The 23,966-nt window shown below is 40.4% G+C and overlaps 1 protein-coding gene across 4 annotated transcripts in view; it reads left to right on the top strand.

The window, feature by feature from the left end:
* The window catches only part of FBXO38 (F-box protein 38), a 48,385-nt gene extending 38,617 nt beyond the window's left edge, over positions 1–9,768 (top strand). For all 4 annotated transcript variants that reach the window (XM_040997487.1, XM_040997574.1, XM_040997326.1 and 1 more), the window contains exons 16-22: positions 618–718; positions 1,221–1,323; positions 5,701–5,867; positions 6,607–6,752; positions 7,660–7,763; positions 8,114–8,227; positions 8,916–9,768. In XM_040997487.1, coding sequence (XP_040853421.1) covers positions 618–718; positions 1,221–1,323; positions 5,701–5,867; positions 6,607–6,752; positions 7,660–7,763; positions 8,114–8,227; positions 8,916–9,094 — 914 coding nt within the window. In that variant the 3' untranslated portion in view covers positions 9,095–9,768. The remainder of the gene's footprint in view (positions 1–617; positions 719–1,220; positions 1,324–5,700; positions 5,868–6,606; positions 6,753–7,659; positions 7,764–8,113; positions 8,228–8,915) is intronic.
* The last annotated feature ends 14,198 nt before the right edge of the window (positions 9,769–23,966 follow it).

The raw sequence follows: 23,966 nt of genomic DNA, 5'->3' as shown, positions 1-23,966 counted from the left end.
TTGTTGGCTTCAAGACAATTTTAGTTTAAATGAAGAAGACCAAACAAGTATGTACAGAAAACAGCAAAATAATATGAAATGTTTGAAGGTGCTGATGATTTATTAGAATGGGTAGCTTTTGAGCTAGGCCTTTCAAGGATAGGCAATATTAGAAAAAGTGAAAGGAGAAAGTATTCTGAGCAGAAGGAATCGGAATGATTACTGGCTACAAAGGCACTGGCAATGAGAGATGACGAGGAGGTAGAACTGAAACATAGCTCAAAATGTTAAGCGTTGAGACAGTCACTAAGCCGCAATCAATATTTTAAAAACTTTTCTCAAGAAAACCGTCAGTTTACTACAGTAGTAGTATTTGGGATGGGTTGAATCAGAGACTAGAACAGGCACATTGATGAGATTGTTGCAGTGGCCTGGGTATGAAAAGGGGTGTCTGAAATAGGTTTGAGGTAATGGTGTGGAATCCTGTTTTGGAGTATTGCTTTAGAAACACTGGTATAAGTTTATTCCTCTGGGGACTGAGTTGTAGATTGAGAGTTCTTTGAGTACATATGCAGACGATTGTGCTGTGTTGAAAAAAAAAAAAAAGACTAAAATTTGAACTTGTTTGCATCTTATAGAAGTAGCCAAAACAAAGCCACGTCATGCTATGAAACGGAAGCGGACAGCAGATAAGTCCACCAGTACCAGTGATCCTGTGATTGAGGATGATCATGTGCAGGTAAAAAAAACACCTTCACCTTTCACAGACCAGCCTCATCTTGAGTACAGCAGAACAACTGAAGTGTTAGGTGTTTTTTTTTTTCCATTTAAGATTTATTTAGTTTTTATTTGAGAGGCATATTTACAGAGAAAGGAGGAGAGAGGGAGATCTATCATCAATTGGTTCAACCCTCCAAATGGCCACAGTGGCCAGTCCAAAGCCAGGGGCCAGGAGCTTCTTTCAGGTCTCCCACACGGGTGCATGGTCTCAAAGACTTGATCCATCCTCCACGACTTTCCTGGCCATTAGCAGGGAGCTGGATTGGAAGTGAAGTGGTTGAGATGCACACTGGTGCCCATGTGGGATGCTGGTACTGCGGGTAGAGGATTAGCCACCACACAGGTCCCCATTGCTTGTTTCTTTATCATAAAGAAAGTAAATTGCTGACATTGTCTCAGTTGTAACATTGAAAATATAAGAACAGAAAGATCAATTCACATGTAATAATTTCTCCTTATAGGTTCTTGTATTAAAATCTAAAAATCTTGTTGGAGTCACTATGACCAATTGTGGAATCACAGATCTAGTACTAAAAGACTGTCCCAAGATGATGTTCATCCATGGTATGTATTGGGCCCATGTTATATTGTAGCATAAACTAGTTTAAAGAATAATTTAAAAATTATAAAAACTACAGTTAACATTACTCAGTTATTTTTCAAAGGAAATTTTGTGTTGAATTATCCTTAATTCTGTCTTGATTTGCAGTTTTCAAATAGTCACAGTCCATGTGCAGGTGCATAGTTCAAATTCAAGTACCTTCTTCTCCCAAAAGGTAATTCCTAGCAAGTATGAGTACTGGCCTGTGGTAGCTCTCCGCTTGAATCCCAGCACAACCATTGGCTAGCTATGTGATCTGGACATGGTTGAGTGACTGCAGCTTCAGTGCCCATCTGACGATCAGTGACATCCTTAAGTCCTGTCACTTTAGCCTTAGCGTAAGCCCTGCTCTTCTCCTTGGTGCTGGAGGTCTGTAATTGCAGAACCCATTTGCTGCCACATTTTACACCCTTGTATTTAGCATATGTCCATGTTTATATAAAAGGCATCTATATCTGTTTTGAATAGGTTTTGTGTAAGCTTTTGAAAATTTCAATTTTTTTTAAGATTCATTTACTTTTATTGGAAAGTCACATACACAGAGAGGAGGAGAGACAGAAAGGTCTTCCATCTGCTGCTTCATTCCCCAAGCGGCGGCAACGGCCGGAGCTGTATCGATCCGAAGCTAGGAGCCCAGAAGCTAGGTCTTCCACACGGGTGCAGGGTTCCAAGGCTTTGGGCTGTCCTCAGTTGCTTTCCCAAGCCACAAGCAGGGAGCTGGATAGAAAGTGGAGCAGCTAGGATTAGAACTGGCACTCATGTGGGATCCCGATGTGTACAAGGCAAGGACTTTATCCAGGACCAAAAATTTAAAATTTATGTTCATATATATTTTTCCATTTTCATTCAAAATGTATCTATATCCATTCATAAAAATTGTGAACGTCTGACTTGTTCCTGGCCTTGGGGATAAATTACATATTCTGTGTTCATTTTCTTCTTGTTTTTCTTATGAAGATATATTTCTTTTTTTATAAGAGTTAGATGAGGGAAGAGACAGAGAACAATCGATTTTCATCTTCTGGTTCACTGCCACGTGTCTGTTACACCTAGGGCTGATCCAGGTTGAAACCAGGAGTTTCATCCACATCTGTCACATGGTTGGCAGGGGCTTAAGCAGTTGCGCCATCTTTCACTGCTTTTCTCAGGCCACGGACAAGTAGAGCAACCAGTACAAGAACAAGCAGTCAGGTGGGATGTTCACGTTGCAGGTGGCAGCTTTACCTGCCACAATGGCAGCCCTTTATGTAAAATGCATATAAAGAATGGATAACTCAGAGAACACTTCATTAAAGTTAATGAAGTGAATGATATATCTGTGTTTGTGTTTGTACACATGCAGTACACTCGGCATAGGATCTCCCTTCTCATTTGCAGTGTGTAGTGCTGTAATTTTTTTCTTTGTGCTTCTTCTGTACTGTTGGTAAACAAAGCTGATATACTATTAGAAAGTGCCTGACATTTTGTCATGAGCTCTCCTAATTTCTACAAGACTCATGGGCCTGGCCTGAATTATTTAGCTTAGGGTCAATTCTTAGAATATAGCTCATTCTGAGACAAGAGGTAAGTTAAGGGCAGAAAAGGTGATTAAATGAGATTAGACTGACCCTAAATGTCAGTCGGGGCTTATGGCCAAGGTATCCTTATCACCCTCTAGTCCTTTTCCTTTTTCCTTTCTGTCCTCTTAACTGAATTCTCTTCCTCCCACCATGTTACAGAAGGTGACATAAAAATGGGTGTGAAGGGCAGGAGACAGAAGTATTTAAACATCAGAGTTAATTATAGGCCTCAATTTCTCAGGAAGAGGATGACATTTTGGGCAACGATCTACAGATGTCTTAATGTGCCTGGCATGATGGCTCAGTGATTAAACCCTCACCTTGCAATCACTGGGGCCCCATATTGGCACCAGTTCATGTTCCAGATACTCCACTTCTCATCCAGCTTCCTGCTTATGGCCTAGGAAAGCAGTAGCGGCTGGCACAAAGCCTTGGGCCCCTGCACCCACATGGGAGACCTGGAAGAAGCTCCGGGCTTCAAATCAGCACAACTGAGGCTGTTGTGGCCACTCAGGGAGTGAGCCAGCAGGTGGAAGATCTTTCTATCCCTCTTTCTCTCTGTAAATCTTCCTTTCCAGTAAAAATGGGATGTAAGGACGATCTGGCTGTGACATCTGTCACCCCATTGATCGCCAGGGTTGATTGGGCTGATCTGGCTGGCTCGGCGGGTGTCTCCTTCCTCCCTCACCGCTCCATGTGCGTCCCTCCCAAAGCTGTGTGCTCGGTCAGAGAGGACAGTCATCTCCGCTAGAGGACCAGTCTTAAGTCAAGGAAGTACGAGTAGCTGTGCTCTCCTGCTAGAACCTCCAAACTCTCAAGGTCCAATAAAAATGAATCTTTTTTTTTTAAGGATGTCTTTATGAACCTTAAAAAAGATCAGGCAAATTTGCCTTATGTTTTTATTATCTTTTACATGTGATCACTTCCCACTTGAGCTGAACTAATTTGAAATTTGCAAATAAAAATTAGGGAATATTTCTCTTAGGTCGGTGCAGCTTACCTTTCTGTATGACATCATGTTTTATATTATGTGAGAAAACTATTTTACCATATTTTAGACCAGCAACTTTACTAATGAAACGTTATGCAGTGATGAAAATGTTTTGTATATATGTATCCACTAGTCACATGTGACTGCTGGATACTTATTTAGAATTGAGAAGCTTATTTATTATATTTTAGCTCATTTAAATAGGTACATGTGGCTGTGGCTACCATATTAGACTATGCAACTGTAAGGTTAAAGTATCAAGTATTTCTGGGTCTGATTTTTAAAAGTTATTTTTGTTTAAAAGGCACAGGTGGACAGACATAAACAGAGATCTTCCATCTGCTGATTCATTTTGCACCTGTCTACAATAATCCAGGCTGGCCAAGATGAGTCTGGGAACCCAGAACTCCATCCAGGTCTCCCACTTACATGATCAGGACCCAAGTAGTTGGGCCATCACTATTGACTCCTCTGATCCTTAGGAAGAAGCTGTACCAGCAGCTTCTGAGTGGGCACTGAAACCCAGGCACTCTTACCTGGGATTTGTGTTTTCCAAGTAGCATTTAAAATATACATATTTATCTTTTTGAAAGGCAGAATTATACAGAGTGTTAGCTCTTCATCCACCTGTTCATTCCCGCAGTGGCCTCAACAGCCAGGAAAGGGCCAGGCCAGAGCCAGGAGCTTCTTCCATGTCTCCCATGTTTGTGCAGAGGCCCAAGTACTTATACTTAGGCCATTCTCTGAGACTCCAAAGCTATTCTCACAAAGCTGGATCAACATGGTGCAGCCCGGAAATAAACCAACACCATATGGGTTGCTGGCATCCCAGATGGCATCTTAACCTATGCCACATCTGCAGCCCCCAGTGGTATCTTAACTGTTATACAACATACCCGCTCCAGAATTGTATAATTTATAGTTATTTCTTTCGATAAATGTTTCCAGATCAATCCCAGGTTTGTACATTTTCTGGGATATGGTTTGTTTGACAGTAAAATGTTAAAACTTTGAGCTTTTTTTTTTAACATTTATGTATTTAGACTTGTAAGGAGAGGGAGAAACACAGATATTCCACCTGCTGCTTCACTCTCCAAATGGCATAACAGCCAGAGCTGTGCTGGACTGAAGCTGGTAGTTGGGAACCTCTTCTAGGTTTCTTGTGTCGGTACAGTGTCCCAAGACCTTGGGCCATCCTCTGGTGCTTTCTCAGGCCGTTAACTGGCTCTGCGTCAGAAATGGATGAGCAAAGACACGACCCAGCACTTACATGAGATGCCCATGCTGCAGGCAGAGGATGCTGGCCCTGAAAACTTCCTGGTTTTCTGTTTTGAAAAATCTAGCTTCCCAATCGGCTTCTTTTAGATTCAGACAGGTTCTAGATTTTAACTTTAATTGGTTAGTAATGCAAGTGTGAAGCGCTCCAGAGATGTGAATTGGTTTGGGGGCTCTCATCAGATCTCCAAAGGCAAGTTGAAAATGTACAGTACTTTACTGTCTTAACTCCTTTATAACCTGTGTTGGACAACTCAGATAATATGAAAACTGCATTTTAATGTCCCTTCTAGCACAAAGGTAAATACATTTGTTAAACTGAGCAGAATCATATTTTCACATCTTTTTGTCAACTGTTGTATTTTGTGACTGCAATTGACCCATCTTAAACATACTTACAACTGCGTTTTGTTCTACTACAATGTGGAACGGTACCCCAAAAATGATTCCAAATGGCTGTATGTTGCTGTTACTTTATATAACTTATGTAGCCTACCATTGTTTTCATTTTGTAGCTACCAGGTGCAGGGTACTCAAACATTTGAAAGTAGAAAATGCACCAATTGTAAACCGGTTTGACTATGCACAGTGCAAGAAACTGAATATGGATCAGGTACTAGACCAAATACTAAGGATGCCTCCTGAGAGAAACCGCATCATATACCTACGCCCCATGCAGCAGGTAATGCTTTCTGCCCCTTTCTACTGAGATCGATCTATCTATCTATCCATCCATCCATCCATCCATCCATCCATCCATAGGAGGCTATTACAAAACGCAAATGGGAAATAGTAACAGAGAAATTTATTTTGATGTGAAAAAGATTTAAATCTATGCATTGCTTTTTTCAGTAAGCATTTTCCACAAACTTTTTGAAAATTTCTATACTATGGTTTTTGTTTATTCAGCCCTTTGGATTTTACTATCATCCACAGTAAATGATTCTTAGATTCCAAGCTAGACTGCCTTGTCAGTCTTCTTCACTAGTGCCTTTCTACTAGATTTGCATAGGTGCTTAGTAAGTTACATGGTGAGGGGAGTTGATAGTCAATAAAGTATTTTTGTTTTTGTGTGTTTTCTTTGTCAATATGGACAGTAGGCCAGTTCACATAGTGACTTGTTGTATAATCACAGTTCTGGAATACAGTCAGTACTTGAGTCCATAGAGTAGACATGCAGGATTCTTTGGTTTAATGGATACTTATCCAACAGTGAAATATCAATCACTGACTTCCCTAGACTGCCTGTTACCTCCAGCATGACAAACTGCGTTCAGGTCAGATTGTGATTACATTAGCCAAAGATGATTTATTTGTGTGTGTTTTTAAGGCCGTCCCAAAGAAAGTGTTCAAATTCTGGGAGGTAAATTTCTAAGGTTTTCACTTTCTGAATCCAAAGACCTTTGTGATGTTCTCTACAGGTGGATACACTAACTTTAGAGCAGAAGCTGTTTAGTGGTCCCTACCCCTATCACATCTGTATTATCCATGAATTCAGTAACCCGCCCAATGTCCGGAACAAGGTGCGCATTCGCAGCTGGATGGACACTATTGCAAACATCAACCAGTAAGTCGCTCTATGGCCCCTAAAGGCCTTTTCAGTCATTTTTCGTAGCTGACAACAGAAGCAAATTATTTGCAGCAGTTTCCCCTTCTTAGGGCTTTACAAATGTCTGGAACCACAAATAAACAAAACCATACTCAGCCTAAAATAAATATCTGCTGTTTTTTGCAGGGCATGCGTACCTATAAGAATGTTTAGTTTATGCATTGGGCACAAGATTTTAAGCCCTATAACTAGTAACAATAAAAATTATTTCAAGCTCTTGACTTGTTTTGGGGGATTTTCCATTTCATATTTTCAACCTAGTTGACTGGGTTCCGACATCAGAGAAGGTAAAACTATGGCTAAAGGAGAACTATATTATTTACCTTAAGTGATTCCATCTGAGCTTTTCAGGCAAAAACAAAATTAGGCTAATTAAAAACAGAAATGAAAATTTTAAAAACATAGATGTACTTTTTTAATTTTTGTTTTCACACATAGTGAAAATTACAAAACACACTATTCAAGTGTATTTGACTTCGTATCTTTTAGCCTTGGGACTGGAGAAGAAAAATCAAATCAAAGTAGGTCTGATACATAATATCCTACATAAGAAAACTGGACTTGTTATCTATTTATAGTGTGAATTTTGTTAAGCACTTTCTACATAGAAAGCATTTGCTTCAAGAATAACTTTTTCTTGCCCTTATATGATTTTGAAGATAGTGAGAAAAGCAGTTTTGACTAGGCTAGTCAAAATTATATTCTCTCATTTGAGTATATTCTACTTTTGTTAACTATTTAATTCTGCTTGAAATATTCCGTAAAATCTGAATCAGAAACAATTTTTACAGTTCCTTATCTACTGTAAACTCTACCATTATTTCTAGTTTTGTAATTTTTATTTAATTTTTCCTGTTGCCTCCAGAGAACTCATTAAATATGAATTCTTCCCTGAAGCTACCAGAAGTGAAGAAGACCTAAAGAAGTATCCCAAGTACCCCTGGGGAAGAGAAATCTACACTTTAGAAGGTGAGTTTTATGAATGATTGAAAAACTAAATAGCTGTTAACTAAATGGAAAGACATGTCTTAGGAAAGATATGCCTCAAAATAATGTATGATTTGAATATTTACAAGGAAGCAGGGGCCAGTTCATTTGCTATGCCTGTTTTAATTCTTTACCATCCTTAGAATTATCAAAAAGACTGTTGAAGCAAGAAAGTAGAGGAAAGTTGACAAGTATTTCAGTTTGGAATTTAAAATGACATGAGGACACATGACTCACTCTCCATTTTATGTTCTGCTTAGAAAATACATGGTGTGGGGCTCTGTCAACACTTGCATGCCAACAGCACTGTTACTTCTGTCTTTTTATTTTAGGTGTTGTGGATGGAGCTCCGTATTCTATGATTTCTGACTTCCCTTGGCTGAGGTCATTGCGGGCAGCAGAACCCAACAGTTTTGCCCGATATGATTTTGAAGATGATGAAGAAAGTAATTATGACCTAACTTAATTTGTGTTTTCTAATTTTAGTGTAATCTACATTTAAATACTTTATCTTACATTTGGGAGTTAGAAGCAATGCAGCTTTTTAGAATGGTTTCCCAGAATTCATGTTTTTATTTCCTTCCAAAAAATAATTTGTATCATAGATGGTCTGAAATTGTATCACATATGAAGGCTCATAGAAAAGATAGATTGTCCTATGTTTTTGTCTCACCTACTAAGTATACGTAATCTTGTCATTCTTTATTGAAGAATTTATCAGTAACATTATTTCAAAATTATTCCAGTTATACTAGTCATTTTCCTTTAGCTTATTATCTTTTTGGGGGCAGCATGTAGGAACCTAAGATTTATGTGCAGATATTTGGGAGACAGTGTTTGAATATAGTTTAAATGCTATATTAGCACACTTAAATCCTTTCATTTGTAGCCAAGGATTTTTAAACAAAGTAAGTGACTTAGCACTCTATAATGTTTCATTTTTATATGAATGCTTTAGGTAAATAAAACTAAACTAATGGAGACCCACTCCATGATCTGTTCATGCATCAGATACACTGGTATTTCAGTGCATAGGCACAGTTTGTGGATCAGCTTACACATATTGTTCTGTTACCATGTTACCTAAGTATCTTACATACATATTCTAATTCTATATTTTCCCTCGTTTGCAAGGCACCATCTATGCTCCCAGAAGGAAAGGACAGCTGTCTGCTGATATCTGTGTGGAAACAATAGGAGAAGAAATCTCAGAGATGCGTCAGATGAAGAAGGGTGTATTTCAGCGAGTAGTGGCCATTTTTATCCACTATTGTGATGTCAACGGTGAGCCAGTTGAAGATGACTACATTTGATTGGTCCTTGTTTCTTTCCAGCCATTCTGGCAGAGAGCATCTGAGGCCCTCTAGCTTGCCAGAATGTTCTGTGGAGACCGGGCATGCAGTGGGAAAGTGCTGGCTCAGTTTGATATGTAGGAAGTAGATAAGGAACACTGAAGTTGTATACAAAGATTTGTACATAGAGAAAATATACAAAGACACTTCCTAAAGTACCAACTTTATATCATATGTTTATACAATTTAATTTAAAAATCCATTTTAATGAAGGCAGATAATTTGAAAATGTTCATTTTGTTCATTTTTCCTTAGTTCATAAAATGTCATTTTTTGACTGAGCCCTCATTTGCTATGTTCTGAATCACTGTCATCCCCTTAAATCTGTGCCTTTTTCTTCTCGAGCAGAACTGTTTGAGTAAATCTGTTGAAGAGTATTTGTGTCTTCTGTGCTTATTTTTGTTGTTAAAATGCCAACTAAGCCCTAAGTCAGGGAAGGCTGTATTTCTGTACAACAATGTGGTTTGTTTTTTTTCTTTGCTTTCTATTTTCCCTATTTCTTAACTGAAAAGGCTTATAAATCTTAAAAATAAAACTGAGAGGGAAATATATTTCCAAAGCTTTTCTAGTTATTTATTTTCACATTCAATTGTGTACATCCTTTATCTTCAATATAAAAATAAAAATGTATTAAAGTTTTTCCTTGCCTTCGACCCAAATCCCTCTTTTTGAAGAGTCACAGGAGGCACTGCACATAAAAGCCGGATGCAGAGCTGTATATGGACGGGGCTGCAGTGTTTATTCAGTGATACCTCTTTTAGAAGTTCTGTGGCGGCGGTATGTTCACCTCACCAAACTCTAACATAACACCAGGACCTGAAGAATTTCCTGGAATATCTGAGCGTCAGGAGATGGCTTGTCTCCTTCCTCGAGGAGAGAAACTGCCCTGCTGTGGCAGGGGTACATGTTTCTATTTAGTGTCAAAAGTCAAGAACCAAATTTTTAGGTCAATACCTGAATTCCAGTAATAGCTTTGCCACTTGCAAACCAAATGATTTTAGCAAATATTTAAACTGAAGGTCTCTGAGGAAATTTTGTAAACACTCTGCAAATAGATGCTGCAATTACAATCTGTATAAGGTATACATATTCTTTAGGATTTAACCAACTCATTCATTTACCAGAAATTAATCAAAGCCCAGAGAAGGAAAAAAAATACTCACGGTCATGAGCTCTTTTAAACCAGGTAGATAAGATGTGAATCCCAAGTACCACTGAGCTGCCTGTTACTAGTGATACAAATAAAACAGTGCCCCCAAATTTACCTAGTGTCTGATACAATATTCTAGATATTGTATCTTTCCTTGTAGTTCTTTTAAAAGCTCTTCAGTGATTCTTCAAAGATGTCCTGTATTACATGAGGAAATGTATCAAGTGTCTCCCCCAATGTCCCCAGTAGCTGAATTTGGCCCTAGGTCCAAGACCAGGAGCCCGCTGAGAGTTCAGTTCAGGTCTGTCACTCACATGAGTGCGGGAACCCTGTTTATCACTGCTACCTCCTAAGCTGCGCCTCAGCACAAAGCTGGAATGAGGAAGTGACACCAAGAACAGAGCTACTCCCACATGAGGTCTGAGCATTGTAACTCTTAGGCCAAGTCCCCATTTCCAATTACATGTTTCAGATTCTTCCAACTTAAGACTGTTTGTACTGTAGAACTGTGATTAGTTAACACTCAGGAAGTAAATTTATAGAACATCCCAGTTATTTCAAAGTAATGTGGATTCTCCATTCTTCTAGCCCTGGTTTTTCACTATAACCATCTAAACAATGCTTATATTGGCCACAAGAGGCTGCTGCTTGTTTAACTTCTTTGTTTATCCATGCTATCTAACTCAGACAAAGTACAGCAGCGAGCAATAAAATCACTGAAGATACCTAGAAGAACTGAGAAAAGCAAATCTAGGAAAAGGCCTTCTGAGGTTCACGGTGGGTAAACATACAGAATAAATGAGTGGATAGTTATTCCCCTACAGCAGGAATCAGCAAACTTTCTAAATGGGGTCAGACAGGCAGGCACTCAGCTCTGCCATACTAAAGAACTGTAGACTATATAGACAAATGGGTGTGGTTATGTTGAAATTAACTATGGGCACATTTAAATTTTACATAATTTTCACGTTAGAAAATATTCTCTACCCACCTCCTCCATTTAGAAAAGTCAAAGCCATCCTGATGTCTTACAGGCCAGGTTTGATCCTCACAAATTATCACTGAGAACTAAACTGTCCCACTCATCCACTGAGTACCGTCTTCAGCCCATTATTGAAAGGACTTAAATAACCTCAGTGGTGGCAAAGGGACTGACTGTGTCGGAGAACCTGGTGTTTCAAGATGCCAGGAATTGGGGGGGGCGGTCTCTTTCTCTAAAATATGGAGAATAACTGATACATGATTCTTCAGGGACTTTCAGATTTGGAGTCACAAGACCTGAGTTCAGGACCTGGAAGTAGACACAACTCCACCCTTTGACCCTTAGTTTCCTCATCTGTAAGATGGTAATCATTACTACCTACCCTTTGGGTCACACTGGGCAGTGTGATGGAAGTGGAGGCCTACTGCTCTCCCTCTAAGAGGTGAGAAACATCCAACCATCTAAGGCCTGTGAAAATCACTTGCTCTGGCTTTGGCAGCTCAAGCACAGTGAGGACTCAAATTTCAAGAGTTTCTAGCAGGCTACTGTTTAAGTTGACAGTTTTTTAACGGCCCACAAACAATTGTGAAAATATGAAATGGCCTTTGAGAGGAAAAGTTTCCTCAACCTTGCTCTATAACTTGCCTTGTTATAAAAGGAGTTTTTTTGTTTTTTTTTTTTTTATTTATTGTTGCTTACATTGTATTATGTAGTACAGTTTTATAGGCGCTGGGGATTCCCCCCACCCCTCCCATACCCCTCCCCCCATGGTGGATTCCTCCACCTTGTTGCATAACCATAGTTCAAGTTCAGTTGAGATTCATTGCTTGCAAACACATGCCTAGCATAAGGTTCAGCGTCTTATTGTCCAGATAAGTTCAGTGGCCTCTTGGGGAGACCTTCTATGGTCTGAAGATAGGTCTAACAGAGTAAAGATCCGGTCAGTTAAAAGCCCCAACAAGGCCTCAGTATCAATATACAACATTATGGAATTAATTGACATAGTATTGGGTAAACAATATGTTAAAAATAATGCAAGTTCCATTCTTCGAAACATCTGGGTTGAGACAGTATCAATGACAGGTTCAAAAAATAACAAACAACCAAACAAAAAATTACAGGTTAAATCAAGGCAAACATGTGGTATCTAATCTTTTGGGATTCGCTCATTTCCCTTAGCATTATAGTTTCCAGTTGTGCCCATTTAGCCACAAAGAACTGCATTTTGGTTTTTTTAATAGCTGAGTAGTATTCCATGGAGTAGATGAACCAAAGCTTTCTTATCCAATCTTCTGCTGATGGGCATTTCGGTTGCTTCCATGTTTTTGCAATTACTGATTGTGCTGCAATGAACATAGGGATGCATGTTGGTTTGTCGTAAAACAGGTGTTTTGGATATATTCCTAGGAGTGCTATTGCTGGGTCATATGGTATGCAGATTTTGAGTTGTTTGAGTGTTCTCCAGACTGATTTCCATAAAGGCTGTACCAATTTGCAGCTCCACCAGCAGTGGAGTAGGGTTCCCTTTTCCCCGCATCCTCGCCAGCAAGCGTCGTTGGTGTTCTTGTTTATGTGGGCCAATCTTACTGGTGTTAGGTGGTACCTCATCGATGTTTTAATTTGGATTTCCCTTATTGCTAGGGAGCTGGAACATTTTTTCATATGTTTGTTTGCCATTTGGACTTGTTCCTTTGTGAAATGTTTGCCCATTTCCCGTGCCCATTTCTTGAGTGGCTTGTTTGTTTTGGTTTTTTGGTTGTTTTGAAGTTAAAAGGAGTTTTTTGCTGTTGTTTTCAAAATATATTTCACAAGCCGTATCCCCGGATGGAGAGTAGGAAGCAGAATGAACAAGGCATGTAGAGGAAGTAATGACAGCATGATATCAAACATGTTTAAGTGATTACTGGAGACTTTACAGAGATATGATTAATATGTGCCCCACTCCACTAGTGAGGAAACCAAACCACATCGAGGAAGAGGTCAAAGCAGAATCCCCTAAATCTGGTGAAAAGCCTTTGAACTTGAGTTTTTCAACTCCCCCCAAGTGAAAAGAGGCTGGATGCGGCCCATCGAAGGGTGGGTCCCACATGGGCCCTCAGAGTGCCTCCCTCAGGCACTGCAGGTGACTGCTCATAGTCAGCACAATCGCGGAGAAGCACGGACCACTGCTTTTCTGACACAAGCCCCAGATGCCCCACTCAGATCCGGGCTGCACGCCAGGCAATTTCTGATAGAAAGCATACATAGCTACTAGAAGAAAAATGTGAGATGACATTTAGGCTGCACTGTTGAGAAATCGGGGTATGTTTCAGTAATACATGCATAAAATCAAACATCCAATGTGATTCCTATATATACATCCATGCATATGTAAACGCAGAGAGGATGTTCTTGAATTATGTGAGGTAAATGATAAGAGCAGTTACTTCCAGGGAGGACAGTAGTGGCCAATCTCAAACAAATAGGCACAAGGTTGGCTCCTCTCTAAGCTGTAGGCTGATACAGAAGGGAAACTTAGCAACATGGAGGAAAGAGGCCGCCCCTAGCTCGTCACTGCTCTCTCCCAGCACAGAGTGCCTCAGACACGTGGACTCCATCAGTCACTACAGCAGTACACTATTGCACAGGTTTGTAACTACGGCCTTGATGATCACACTGAGTTCACATTATAAACCCAGACTTCCCAGGACTGTTTTCTTGAGCTAGTCACTGGATGTCAGCTGAGGTTTGTTGTTCATAAAGAAGGGATGATGTTAGTACCTTTCTTGTAAGGATCTTATGAGAATTACGTGAGAAAATTCATAGAAAGCACTTACCACGGCATTTAACAGAAAGGAGTTTGTAAAACATTAGCTTTCTTGTTATTGTTGTTTTGTTACCTTACATATGGTTTTGGGTGAGCTGAAAGGAAAAAGAAAACTTAAGTTGAATAGATGCTAATTAAAAATTGAGCTGGAGCGGGTACGGGGTCCAATGAGTTAAGCTGCTTACTGTAACATTTACATCTCACATCTGCGTGGCTGTATTCTGGTCCCTACTCCAAATCGGAGTGTGCTTTCTGCCAATGCATACTACGGACGGGGCAGGTGGTGGCCCCGTTACTTCTGTTGCTGTCAGAGAGCTACATTGATTTCCCAATTTTTGGCTTCTGCCTGGCCCAACCCCCTGGGTTTATGGGCATCTGTGGAGTAAACCAATGTGTGGAAGATAGCTCTGTTTCTGTGGGTCACTCTTTCAATTACATGTAACATTTTAAAAAAGCTTAAAAATTTTTAAAGTTTTTCTCTTTTCCCTATCTTTAAAAAAAAAAAAAACATTAAATGCAATGTGTAGTTAAATCACTCTAACACAGCTTAGAAGCTCATCTCTTACAAAGTCTTTCAACCCTTCCAATTAGCTGAAAGAGCTCCAGGAGAGGAGGAGGGCTCTTCCCCTCTAGCTCTCCATCGTTCACTCACTTCCCTTTCACACACACACACACACACACACACACACACACACACACACACACACCAGGATTAGCTCTGAGTATGAGCATCTCCTTAGAACTCACCTCATCTTGTTTTTGCTGATTTGTTTTTGTGATTGCTTTCTATTTACACCAGGCATTGTTTGTTTTCTGTTTGAAGCACTGGTAACAGTATACTATTTCCTTTTAAAATAAATTTATATAGATAAAAATGAGTCAAATAAAGATAGTAAACAAGTCACAGTACAAAAGGAACACAGCACATATTTAGCGAGGCTCCTAACAGTGCTCTGGGATGGCTCATGCTGCAATATTTCCAAGACTACAAGCTTAGACATTCTGCATTTTGCAGTTGAACTCAGTGAAGGTAACTGCTGACCAAGACCCAAAGCTACGCATCTCACACCCAGGCTTTCAACCCCATCTCTCAAGTACTTAAATGCAAACAAATATTCAGATCCAGTTTTCCCACAATATAGGAAGGACTGGGAATTTTGGCCAGAAAAGGTAAGTCTATTAGATTGCTTTTTCCTCCTAGACCAAATGCTTGCCGCAGCAAAGCAGAGTACTGGAGTAAAAGGAAAACAACACTGGTCTCTCACCCAAGATATAAATGGGTAGACAGTACAGCACCAAGAAGACATCGTTTCGGTTCTTATTTATAACACTAAGGGTAATTTCACTGTCTTCTTGTGAATCCCTTCGCCCCTCCTTTCTCCATTCCCATGTCTTGCTCCCATTCTCCAGTCAGACATGATTTGCTTCAAAGCATAGCAAGTTAGCAGCGCGAAGGAGCAATGTTCATCAGAAAGCAGGTGAAATCTCAAGTTTTTTTTATAAATACACACTTGGGTGTCAGTGGAAGAAGTTGGTTTTTATTTCTTTTGCTTTCTAGCTGTGAGGACCAGAATGGAAGTTCTAGAGCTGTTCGGTCCTGCAGGCAAGAGGAACAAGTGGAGAGGAAGCAGAGTGATTCCTAACCCAGGCATGGGGCAGTCTGGCTGTAGCAGCCATCACCCTTAACAATTGTCAAGGTCCACTTGCCAACTTTGGGGCCACATCCACCTCTTTGCTAGAATCATCTCTTCTTGACATTGCAAGTTCCCCAGAAAAGTGCGAGGTCTCCTTCCTTGGACAAGCTTGGAGTCATCTTCTGAGCCCTTCATACAAATCTGTTACCTGAAGTCCTGCAATCCATTGATTTAACTAATGCTAAACCAACGACAGCTATCCATACAGAACCAATCCAATCCTACTTCGTTATGTCACCCACAGCACTCCAACCCCTCTGACAGTGAGAGAATCCCGGACTCGGAAAGAATCCTGTGATACATAAGATCTCCTTTTCTCACCAGTGTTAGAAACTTGGGATCTCTATTGAACCAAAGGTAAATTTTAATATGGAGTTTTTCTCCATGAAAAATAGTATTATCCATAAGAACAGAGGGCTACTAATATTCCAAAAAGAAAAGTGTCTCTTGGCAAAGAAATCTTTGCATACTGCACATGTATGAATATCATACAGTGCCATAAGTGCAGTGCCCAACCATCCTCAGTGAGCCATGACGATGGGACTTCCTGGATTTCAGGACTTTCCATGCTCAAGCCAGACAGCTGGTCACCTCGTCCTTTTGCAAAGTCGGCCTGCCTTCCCACCATGACTGAGGCTATAGGAAGAGGAATGCTGGCGGGTTCTAGCTTCACAAATGAAGGGGGTTTAGGAGGCAACAGAAGTGTCTGCCATCACACAGGAGAAAGGATCAACAGACCAAGGAGAAGACGTGAGGTCTGAACTCCCAAGACTATCTCATGTGTGTTACAAATGTTCCACAAGGCCATCTTCTCCCCTTTTCCCTTTATTTCCCTCAGAGCAGCAGCAATGAACCCTTCCAGTAGAGTGTTTATCACTAGCAAAAAGAGAGGCAAGGCAGCTGGAAAATAATTTGCCTTTAGAGTCTCAGAGGGAATAAAAAGGGAGGGTGACAGATTTGACACTGAGAAAGAAGGATTTTCTCAAGAGTCTCCTGGCAATGAAATGCTGGTCAAGGGTCTGAAAAACAGGATCCTCAAGTTACCTATTAGACTCAGACTTTGTCACGTCTTTGTTTAAAGAGGGAAACTGCTGGGCCCAGCGCGATAGCCTAGTGATTAAAGTCCTCGCCTTGAATACACCAGGACCTCTGGCAACCCTGCTTCCCATCCAGCTCCCTGCTTGTGGCCTGGGAAAGCAGTCGAGGATGGCCCAAAGCCTTGGGATCCTGTAGCCATGTGGGTGACCTGGAGGAGGATCCTGGCTCCTGGCTTCATAGCAGCTCAGCTCTGGCCATTGCAGCCACTTGCATTGGATGGAAGATCTTCCTCTCTGTCTCTCTTCCTCTCTGTATATATTTCCAATAAAAATAAATGATTCTAAAAAAAAAAAGAGGGAAACTGCTCTGCCTGGCACTGGCACTTCTTCAACCTAGAGACCATAATGCTCCTAAAAGGCACTTCATGGGAAGAACCCAGCTTCCTTGCCAGACTCCCACTGGAAGGTATAGAGGAGCATCCTTTCCCATCCCATGGAAAGGAAATGAATCAAGATTCGCCCTGAATGACCTCAATATCAGCATGCCAACAATAAAATGGCAATTCTCTCTCCCTCTTTCTCTTCCCTCTCCGCCCCCCCCCCCCAACACACACATATAGCCCAGACCAATTAAAGATTCCTTTGGATAATAGGTCTGAAACCAAAACCTAAGCAATGTGTCCAAAATCTATCCCCAAGCCAAGAAGTGATCACAGCTTTATGCAAAACTCTTGGTGCTTCACAGTCAGGACTTCAGTGTTTCCAGCCAACATTTTGGCTATTCATGCCAATGTAATTTCAATTAAAAAAAAATCCTGGTTTATCACCCACCAGGCACAACAGGGGAAAAAAAATGGCTAGCATGGAGAGAATTGGTGATGTTTAGGTTAGAAGATTGAAAGGTGGGGATGAGTGATAGACCACTGCCTCCCAACATCCAAGGGTTCTCAGGAAGATGGAGGAATGAATTATGTGGCCTCCAGATGGAGGCAGGTGCAAGACAGATTGTGTGTGTGTTCTGATAAAGGAATTTCCTTATAAATAAAGCTTTCCCATGATATAGGAGGCTGCCTTAGGAGGTAGTAAGCTCCCGTCACTCGAGGTATGCAAGCAGAGACTGACTAACTCCGGGATCAATGGAAGATGCCACCTGTGCCTCGGCAGGAGACACTGAACCCTAAAGGGTCCAAAGTCCCTTTACAATGTGGAGATTTGCAGTGTTCCGGCAACAGATTCTCCAGTAAATGGCTCTGGACCCATGGGTCCCCACTTCATCATGCCTCACTGGCAGTGATGAGGAAGGTCAGGAGTGATGCCAGTGTGCTGTCCTGTTCATACACATGCGAATGGGAATGAATGGCTAAGTGATGACCACATCCTTAATCAGAAGCATGATTCCAGGGATTCTGGGTCATTGTGTATGGGCAGTTTCTCAAGTTCCTGGTGATGTCCACTGTGCAGAATTGTGTACCTGGGGAGGAAAGAAAGAGCGAATGAGAATTCAACAGGCATCCTTCAGAGGCATCTAAGGAAGAACTCCATTTCTTTGAATGTGTGATGTGATACTGGGGACAGGGTAGTCTACAAAAAGTGAAGACCAAAGAATTGCATCCAGGTTGTTCTTGCTAAAGGTGAGGAAACTAGTCTTGAAGGGAACAGCAAGCCTGGGGGTACACACAGTGAGTGGAAGAGATGGGACCAAATTTCTTTTTTTCCAAGAAATCCTGGGACTCTTGTGCTACTCATCACGATGAGCCCTGCATATCACCTCATGCTGCACTTGAACATCTATGCCAAGCCCCCTTGACTAGGGACCATTTTGAACTTGGTAATACCAAAGTACTGATTAAAATGCATATATCATTCAGGGCCTGAAAAAGCAATTGCTTTTTGTTACTGTGATTCTTTTGTGTGTCATTTGGAGCAGTAAATCGCTTGAGTCAAACAATAAGTTGACTATGAATGTTACTACTTAACAAACACCCTGGCTTTTGTGCATGCCAGAGAGTGCTACTCCTTGGCTCAACCCAGGCTCACAGAAATGGTGCAGCCTTTCCTGGCCTGACCCGCCCCCAGCCCCGGCTTTGTGCTCCTCAGCAAAAAGCTGTAGCCTAGCAGGTTAAGTTCCCCTACCAGATCTGCTTCCAGCTTTGGCATGTATACTGGCAGATTCCACAGCCCTGCTTGGCATGGTCTGCTCTCAGTCCTGGCCTTTGAATGTGCCAGTAGGAGCAGCCTGGCCCAGCTTGGCCCTTTCCCAGTCCTGATTCCCACAAGTGTCAGGCTAGTTCCATGGTCCAGCCTGGTTAAGCCTGTCACCATCACCACCAACAACAACCATTCCCTCCCCTCCGGCCCCCGCCAGCTTTCCTCACAAACTGGCAGGTCCTGCAGTCCCACAGAGGCAAGCTTACTGAGTAAACAGAACAGCAAGTGCAAGAGTCCTGAGGTGAGATCCTGCCTGGCCTGTCAGAAACACCAAGAATCAGGAAGCTGAATCAGCAGCAAGGAAGGGGAGAAGCGAGAGGAGTTAAGGGCAGCAGGCAGCCAGAGCCAGGGCCTGTATGTAGGAACCTGGTAGATGCCTGTAAGGACATGGGTTCTATTGCATGTGATGGGTTTTAGTAGAGTCCTGACACAGTTCAAATGATCATGCAGTGGATTCTCTCTGGCTGCTCTGCTGAGAGCAGATGGAGGGGAGGCAGGTTTTGGGCAGAAAGAACACTTAGGAGTGTATAATAGCAATCAAGCTAAGAGGAGACAATGGGTTGGCTTTGGTGGTAGCTATAAAGGTGACAAGTGGTCAAACTCTATAGATAATATCATGCAGCCATATAGCACTGTCATGGCTTAAACAGAGTTTGTCCTCAAAATTTCTATGTGCATGGTATTTAGAAGGTTGAGACTTAATGTGACTGGTGCTAGGAGGTGGGGAAGTGATTAGGTTCATCTCATGTTATTGTAGTTCAGCCCTTATGATTGAATTCTGGCAGCTGCATCACAAGAGGGACACAGAACTGTCACATAGATACTGGCAGCAAGAAGAAAATCACTTGTTAGGGCTTAAACATTTTGTGTCCCAAATTATGAGCCAAAGCAAACTTCTTTTCTTTTTGAGGTAGTAGGCCCCAGATATTTCATTTTAGTAATGAAGAATGGCCCAATAAATTCACTTAACAATAAGGATATATGCTAAGTGAGTTTTTACATGATTTCATCACATGCAAACATCACATATCATGCTGTGTATTCATATAAATGAAGGGGCTACAATGTCAAAAGGTGATTTAATTTTATGAGACAACTGTCATATGCTGCTAATCATTAACCAAAGTGTCCTTAGGCAGTGCATGATTATATAGTCCTCAGTAGCTTGCTCGTTGTTGTACTTAGTTCTACCAGAATGTTTCCCCTTTAAAACTCTCTTGTAGGCATTTGTGTTTTTCTTGCCTTGCCTCATAACTAGAGGTCCATAATGCAGTACACCAACCTAGACCTAGCTCCTAAGCCGGGCTCACTGTGATATCTGGTAAGTTCGTTCATCTTTCTATGCCTCAGTTTCCTGTTGTATAGCTCAGGTCAATTGCTGTGTGGGGTAAAAAACATAATATAGAGAAACAGCAGAACAGCATGTGCCACAAGTAGAAGCTCAATATATTAAAGCTAAAATAATATTCCAGTCCATCAATGCTACATTAACAGCATGTGATGCAATGATGATGATGATGGTGATGATAATATCCAATTCTTTTAACTTTTAAAAATGGCTTCCTCTTATATTTCCATGGAACACCAGAAAAGGCTCAAGGTGTAGAAGACTTCCTGTTTTTGGCTCTCCCTCTCCCTCATTAGAATGCTAAGTCCCAGAGAGGGTGCACATCATTCATCAGAATGTCAGAGTTCTCCCAACTTGGCGTGGTTCAAGATCTTACTTGTGGTCTCCCAACTGCCCTTGTGGAACAGGGCCAGGTGAGTGAGTGTATCTTGGAAGTTCGCATGTCCTGTTGAAAACACTGTTGTTTTCCAAGCAACAGCAATGCGGGAAGGAGCTCCTTCAATCTGGGTTGCTTCCCCTTTTGCATTAATTTGCTCAAACATGACGGGAGTCACATTAGATATGGTAATTACCTGAGTCCACAATTCATTCACTGAGCAAATTAGCATCACATTTAGTGCAGCCTAGATGCAGTAATTACTAGTGTAATAACAGCCCCTCTGCCTGGCCAGCCCCGGCATTATCAGGAAATGATTAGATTTTATTGTGCATTGCCCTGACCCTCCTCTGCACAGTAGGACTCACACTGGGAGCACTTGCAAGAAAATGTTTTAATTATTAAACTATAAGATGGCTCAGTTTAAACAGATTGAACCCTAAGGAAGAGTTTTGGGAAACTGGAGCTTTATCATCTGGAAAAAAAGATTTCATAGTGGGATTTTTTTTTTTTTCACTGTTTAGGGAAAAATGAGACTAGGCATTTATTCATTCAGCCACTTACTTATTTTAAAAAGCATATTTTTAACACCTATCATAGTCAGGCACTATGCCATGCCTTGGAGATGGCATGGCGGAGAATCAACAAGGAGGAGAACATAGTTAGATGAAAACATTATAGCTATGAGAGATGTTAGGAGTGAGAGGTATCTGGGGGCGAACTCAATGAAACTGAAAACAAGAAATCAACACAGAGAAAAAACAGATGCAAAAGCTGACTCTCTGAAAAGTACAGTAACATTCACGAGTCTCTAGGAAGATCAAGTAAGAAAAAAAAGAGAAGACTTAAGTTGTTAAGGTGAAAACATTACAAGGGGATATGACTATGGATCCCATAAACATTAGAATACTCAAGAAATGCTATGCACAACTCTACCTTCCCCACAGCATTTGATAACTATGATGAAATGGATACAGTGTTCCAAAATTCAAGGAAAAAATTAACATCCTGATAAGCCTATATCTATTAAAGAGATTGAATCAATAATCAGTAACCTTTTAAAACATTAAGCACCAGATCCATTGTCCATGGGTGAACTCACCAAACACTGAATGAAAAAACTGTACCATTCTCTCTTACATTATTCAGAATACAGGAGCAGAAAGAATACATTCTGACTCATTCTATGAAGTTTGTATTATCCTAATACTCAGAATAGAAAAAGACTTTACACAAAGAAAACTATATGCAAATACTACTCATGAATATAGATACATATTAAACAAAATTTTAGCAAACCAATTCTAACAATATATAAAAAAAACTCTACAATGAAACAAAATGAGATCTTTCCCACATATTCAAGAAAACTCACCTTTGAAAATTGATGCAATCAATCACAGCAGAAAAAAGATTACACAATCATATCAAGAGTGATATAAAAAAGTTTACACAAAATACAAAAAAAAAAACAACCCTGTGATAGAAAGCATTCATTAAACTAGGAGTAGGGGGAATGCGCAAATGTCGTAAAGAATACCTACAAAAATGTTCAGGCTAACACAACATTTAATGGATGTAAAGTTAAGACTTTCCCACTAAAACCAGTAACAAGGCAGCAATGTTCCTTCTTGCCACTGCTATTTGACATAGAACTAGAAGTTCTAGTCAATGCAACAAGGCAAGAAAAGAAAATGCAAAACATACAGATTGGGGAAAAAAATGAAAAGCATCTTCACGTACAATATAATTATTATCATATGTAGAAAGTCTGAAAGAATCTACCAAAAACTTCTGGGACTAATAAATAATTACAGTAAGCATTCTGCATGAGCTTAATATGCAAAATCGGTTTCCAATACACTAGCAATGCTTAATAATTTGAAATTGAATTTGAATTTGAAATTTGAATTGAATTTGCAATTTGAAATTCAAAACATATTACATTCATATAGCATGTAAAAAATTCAGCGTTTTGATTTGAATCTAAGTATGTTCAAGATTTATGGTAAGGAAACTATAAAACTGTTGAAATGTATCAAGACTCAATATTGTCAAGATATCAACTGTCCAAAGTGATCTATAAATTTTATGTAATCTCAAATGCCCAGAAAGTTGTTTCATAATACTAACAAATTAATATAATGTTTATATGAAGATATATGCCCAGAAGAGTTGATATGGAAGCATAAGAAAAGCTGAAGTACTGTTACAACATATCTTCAAGACTTAGCTATAACGTCGCTATAAACAAAACAAAATGGTATTGGCTAAACAGAATAGTGTGCCCAGGCTTACACAACCGCTGTCCATTGTTCTTTGATGCAGAACAATACCGTGGCAAACAACACTGGGGACTAAGGGTGAGGAGATACTTGAGAAAAACACATAGGAAAGGAATTTCATTCAAAATATACAGATATTTTAAAATTCAAAATGAAAAATCTGATTTTAAAAATGGTCCAAAGACTTTGGCAACTCCAAAGCAGATATAAAGATGGGAAATAAGCATATGGAAAAATGTTCCCTGTGTCTTTGGGGAATGCAAATGGAACTGGTGATAAGATATCATTACACACCTACTAACAGGCCGAAATCCAGAACCCTGACCGCAAATACTAACAAGAGCGTGAAAAAGCAACTAGCACATTGCTGGTTGTAATGAAAGAATGCTACAGCTATTTGGAAGACAGTTTAGCAGTTTCATAGCTAAATATACTCTTTACCATATGATTCATCAATTGAGCTACTGGTATTTACTCAAAGGAGGTGAAAACTTATGTCAATGCAAAAAAAAAAAATGCACACAGTGTTTATAACAGCTTTATTCAAAATTGCACAAACGTGAAAGCAACCAGCCCAGTCCAAATCTGGGAGCCAGGAGCTTCTTTCAGGTCTCCCATTTGGTTGCAGGGTCCAAGGAATTGAGCAATCTTCCACTGCTTTCTCAGACTTATCAGCAGGGAATTGGTTAGGGAGTAGAGTGGTCAGAATCCAAAATGACACCCATTTGAGATGCAGATGCCACAGGAAACGGTTTTATCTGCTGTGCCAAAGCTCTAGCCCCAATATTTAGAACAGCTAACATTTCTTGATGTTACCAGGTATCAGTCTCATCTTATGCATATTAGCCTATAAGTAAGTACTACTATGACTGCCATTAGATAAAAATTATAGAAGTTAGGTAATTTGCTCAAGTTCATGCCTCTTATAAGGCCTCGTAAACTGGCTT

This window comes from Ochotona curzoniae, unplaced genomic scaffold, assembly GCF_017591425.1.
Source record: "Ochotona curzoniae isolate NIBS_2020 unplaced genomic scaffold, NIBS_Ocur_1.0 contig_1, whole genome shotgun sequence".
In the NCBI taxonomy this organism is placed as follows: Eukaryota; Metazoa; Chordata; class Mammalia; order Lagomorpha; family Ochotonidae; genus Ochotona; species Ochotona curzoniae.
The sequence above is the reverse complement of the archived record's forward strand: the minus strand, read 5'-3'. Positions and strand labels throughout refer to the sequence as shown.